This window comes from Elephantulus edwardii, unplaced genomic scaffold (genome assembly GCF_000299155.1).
Source record: "Elephantulus edwardii isolate Elephantulus edwardi_28Jun2011 unplaced genomic scaffold, EleEdw1.0 scaffold00226, whole genome shotgun sequence".
In the NCBI taxonomy this organism is placed as follows: domain Eukaryota; kingdom Metazoa; phylum Chordata; class Mammalia; order Macroscelidea; family Macroscelididae; genus Elephantulus; species Elephantulus edwardii.
The window spans coordinates 1,974,075-1,978,558 of NW_006399976.1; the positions used below are offsets into that span (position 1 = coordinate 1,974,075).

The window sequence follows — 4,484 nt, forward strand, 5'->3', positions numbered from 1 at the left end:
GCAATGGGACAGGGCAGCATTCAGAGCTGCTATACATAGGGTAGCAGGCAACTCGATGGCACATTAACAATACAGCTTATCTATCTTGCTTTTAAATCAGGAAAGGGGTGAATCCCAGTTGTATCCTTTCTCCATATCTATTCAGTCTGTATGCTGAGTGAATAATTATAATCATTCAAGAAGCTGTGCTTTAGGAAAAGGGAAGTGGCATCAGATCAGAGGAAGACTCATCCACAACCTGCATCAGGCAGAGGACACAACCTTGCTTGCTGAAAGTGAACTTGAAACACTGCAGAAGATCAAGGACTGCAGTCTGCACTATGGATTACATCTCAACATCAGAAAGCAAAAATCCTCACTGCTGGGTCAACAGGGGACATGACGGATGCAGACAAGCCTGAAGTTGTCAAATATTTCATCTTGTTTGGATTCACAATCACGCTTTGTACCAGCAGTCAAGAAATCAGAAGACATATTGCACTGGGAATATCTGCTATCAAGGACATCTCCAAAGTGCTAAGGAGTAATAATGTCAGTTCAAAGACTAAGGTGCACCTGATACAAGTCATGGTCTTATTACTATGCATCCAAAAGTTGGACAATGAGTAAGGATGACAGAAGAATCAACGCGTTTGCATTGCAGTGTTGGAGAAGAGCACTGACTATCCCACGACCTGCCAGAACAAGAAGTCAGCCTCAGAGGTAGCAGAACCAGGAAGCTCCTTGGAGGTGAGGATAGTGAAGTTTCGTCTCACATCTTCTGGGCATGTAGTTAGGAGGGACCAGTCCTTGGAAAGGGACTTCATGCTTGGAGGGGTGGAGGGTCAGTGAGAGAGGAAGACCATCGACAAGATGGACAGACACAGTCTTTAACAATAGGCTCAAGTGTTATCAGGGATAACGAGGATGGCACTGAACAGAGCAGGGTTCAGACCACTGCTCAGAGTGTCACTGGACTCAAAAGCACCTAACGATTCACCCTTTCACTTAACTATGATCCTGCAGGGACTCCAGGTGTAGGGAGGAGCCTCACCCTCTACCACTGGTCCTGAATGTCCCCATCCCTTGCTTCTGGGAGCAGACCCGACATCAGCTCATGCTATTTCTTCAGTGCCTCGTCCTTTCTTCAGTTTGGACTCTGGAGGACTGTTTTCTTACGATCACAGCCGTGTGCATTTGTTTTGTGGTTTTCTGTGTACTGTAGTGGGAGGATTTTCAGACAAGTGTCCTTTCTTTCCACGGGGCCGTCACCCTTTCTCATCGGGCAGGGAGGGATGTGGGGAGGGGTCTGCATGCACAGCTGCAGCCACACCACAGGACGACCGTGAAGGGGGAGCTTGGGGTCAGACCTGGGCCCCTTGGGCAGGAGGCCATCAGGGAGTGCTGCCACATGGTCTGCGGGCTGGGAGCGAACAGACAACAAGGTGGCCAGGTCACTTTCCACCGTCAGGAAAAGCGTGAGGAAGCCGAGGTATCAGCCTGGCTCCGAGGCCCCTGGAAGACCTGAAGCCCAGTGCACGGTAGGCAGTTGCTGGGAGGCATATGGTGACAGAGAACTTTGGGGACCTGGTGCAGGGGGGCAAGGAGCAGGGTGCAGGGATGGGGCAAGAAGGCAGGCCTTCCTCAGATATGGCATTTCGGCTCCTTCCCACATAGACTCGGTGGTTCTCACATGGTAATGCTGGTTTGTGAGGAGTCATTCTGAGTTGTCCCCAGGACGCAGATAAGGTGGGGACCACACCCCCACAAGTCCACAAGTGCCCAGGTGCAAATGACAGTGCTCATCCTTGGGCCCCACCCTGAAGAGGCCATTGTCCAGGAAGGGCAGAGGGGCAAGTGGTCTGAGGGCGGAGGCGGTGACGGGAGCCACCTTCATGAGAAGATGGGAGGTGGCCCACGCTTGTCCCCACGTGGCGCAGGGGTGACGGGTGGAAAGGCCGCATGCTTGTCCCTGATCCACTCTCTCCTGCTCTTAGTATGTGTAGGCACTGAGAGGGGCAACCTGAGCCTATGGGGACCATCTGCACTACGGCCACATGGGAAGCTGGCAGGACGACATCAGGTGAGTGTAGTTTAATGGAATCATGACACACACAGGCAGGTGAGCACCGGCACACAGGATGGTGGGTCCTCCCAGACCCTCCCCAGGAGGAGGCTGAGCTAGCCCCCCCTTATAGGCTGGTGTCTCCTGGGGAGAAACACTGATGTGGCTGAGTGTGTTGGCGTGACACGGGCTGGGCCTAGAGGGCGCTGCCCTTGGAGCACGTGAGCAGGGGGACAGAGGGGCCTCCACCCCCATAGTAAACCATTCCCCCGGGGTGGGGGTTGGTTTCCGGACAGAGCTGGCCCTGCCCTCGCTCAGTGCTGTCTGTGGCTGTGGGAACAGAATGAGAGGACAGGGGTCCTGAGTAGCCCAAGGGATGGGCGCGCTTAGACAGTGTAGGTATCAGTTATAACATAGACAGCAAACAACCGACAAGTAGAAATTCATAAACCTACAAACAACATGAACATAAAAGAGCGACAGTGTGACGCCTCTGAGGTCCCAGCGGAGCCAGCACGCTGCAGGTGGCAGGCGGCATGTGTGGCATCTAGCAAGTATGTCCTGATCTTTCCGGTACCAGGGAGCCACACAGCAGAGCAAGGCCTGGGTGACGTCCCCAGTCAACACAGATGGGCGGAGACAAGGCATGGCAGAGACCGCGCCCACACCCAGAGCGCTGTTGGCAGAGGTCCTAGGGAGAGGTCCGGGGGTGCTGGGAGGGCGCTGGGCCCAGCTCACTCCTCCGTCCGGTGGTTTGGCAGGTGCCCCAGAGGTGGGCAGGTCCCTCACTGAGTCCGGAGCTGGTAGTCTAAGGAGACAAGGTGGAGGGGGAGGGTCATCCTTATTCCCTGACTGCCTGCCTCACTGGGGTCCTCCCAGCACCCCTGGGCAGCCATACTCACCCCCGTTCTGAGTGATGTAGCGGACCCAGGGCAGGGCCTGGTAGCCACTCTTCTCAATGATCTTCAGGTAGCGCACCTGGGGGCACAGGTACCGGGCTCTGAACACACAGCCCCCCATGGCCGGCCTGGCCCTCCCCACGCTCAGCCCTCTGGATCCTTCATTCCTGATGGGACTGTGGGGCTTGGGAGGGGCGAGCTCACAGTCACACCCTCAGGGCCCCTGTGGGCTCTAATTCACGGTGGTCAGGTGCCCCCTCTCTAACCATGGGGGTGTGTCTGGGTCTGGTTCCAGGTTCTGAGCTGGAAGAGGACTAAAGCAAGGCTGCCCGACTGAGGGTGGAGCGTCGTGAGCTGGGTACACGATCTGCAGCCCTCAGGGCCCAGCCTGACCCCAGACCTCACACAGCACCCGCCCATCCACGTGCCCCTGCTCCCCCAGCTACACACCTGGATGCCAGAGGTGGTGAAGTAGGGGATCTCAAACTTGACACTGATGGGGGGCTTGCCCTCCTTGTCCTCTGCCTCCACGCTGGGCAGGCCGAAGTGTGCCCGCATCAAGTATTCCTTGCCACCCTGGGGAGAAGCAGGGGTGGTCAGGCTGGGGCAGCACCCCTGAAGAATGTCGTGGGTGCTGAAGTCAGGGGTAAGGCCCTGCTAAAGCAAGCTATCAAGTCCTTCATCTGTGTGGGCTGCAGTTCCACCCTCCCAGTTCCAAGAGGTCACTGTCCTGAGCCCCAACTCCCTCTACTCCAATGCTCCAGCCTGGCCCCGATCCCCCTGCGCTCTCAGTCTGCTCTTGGCCCCCTACTCTCATGCCTCACATTTAGGGGACACACACACACACACACACACACACACTCCTACTCTCATTTTCCCAGCCCTGCAGCTGTCCCCCATGTACCTCCTTCTCATGCTCCCAGCTTCCCCTACATGCCCCGAATCTTGTGCCCCAAGTTCAGCAGACCATTCCCTCAGGTGCTTTATGCTCAAGGACCGAGTCCAGCAGACCCTCCCTCCACAGCTCCCCACGCTGCGGTCCTCCCCTGGTGGTTGTTCCCACCACGTCCCCCAATCGTGTGCTCCCAGCTTGTTGGCTGATGCTGCCCACCACGTGTCCCAGGTGAGCAGAGAGATGAGAGCAGACATGCTGGGAGGTCATTCTGGGTAAGGCGTGGAAGGAAGCTTCACAAGCGCCCAGGAAGGCTGTGGGCAGGAGGAAGGAGGAGGGGTGTGGACAGGTCCTCAGCCACCCAGGCCGGGGCCAGCCCTCCACACCAGGCTCAGGACAACTTACAGCAAAGGGAAAGGGCTTATCTTGTCAGTATAGAAAAAAACTCCTGGAAACCAAGAGGACAGGAAAACGAGTACGTTCTCATCTCCAGGAAAACATGAGTGGTCTCAAACAGGAGGAAAGCCAATCCTGCTTGAGGTGAGTATGGCAAACTCAAAGCTCCACCGCAACTCTGCTGGTGACACCACAGAACCACAACCAAGGGGAGGAGCCTTTCCCTGGGGGAAAGCCCTCCCCTGGGGGAAAG

The 4,484-nt window shown here is 56.4% G+C and overlaps 1 protein-coding gene across 3 annotated transcripts in view; it reads right to left on the reverse strand.

The window, feature by feature from the left end:
- Positions 1-2,829: 2,829 nt before the first annotated feature.
- Positions 2,830-4,484, reverse strand: part of AP1M1 (adaptor-related protein complex 1, mu 1 subunit) — a 33,374-nt gene continuing 31,719 nt past the window's right edge. For all 3 annotated transcript variants that reach the window (XM_006898281.1, XM_006898283.1, XM_006898282.1), the window contains 3 exons: positions 3,394-3,519; positions 2,947-3,022; positions 2,830-2,852 (listed from right to left, as the gene is read on the reverse strand). In XM_006898281.1, coding sequence (XP_006898343.1) covers positions 2,830-2,852; positions 2,947-3,022; positions 3,394-3,519 — 225 coding nt within the window. The remainder of the gene's footprint in view (positions 2,853-2,946; positions 3,023-3,393; positions 3,520-4,484) is intronic.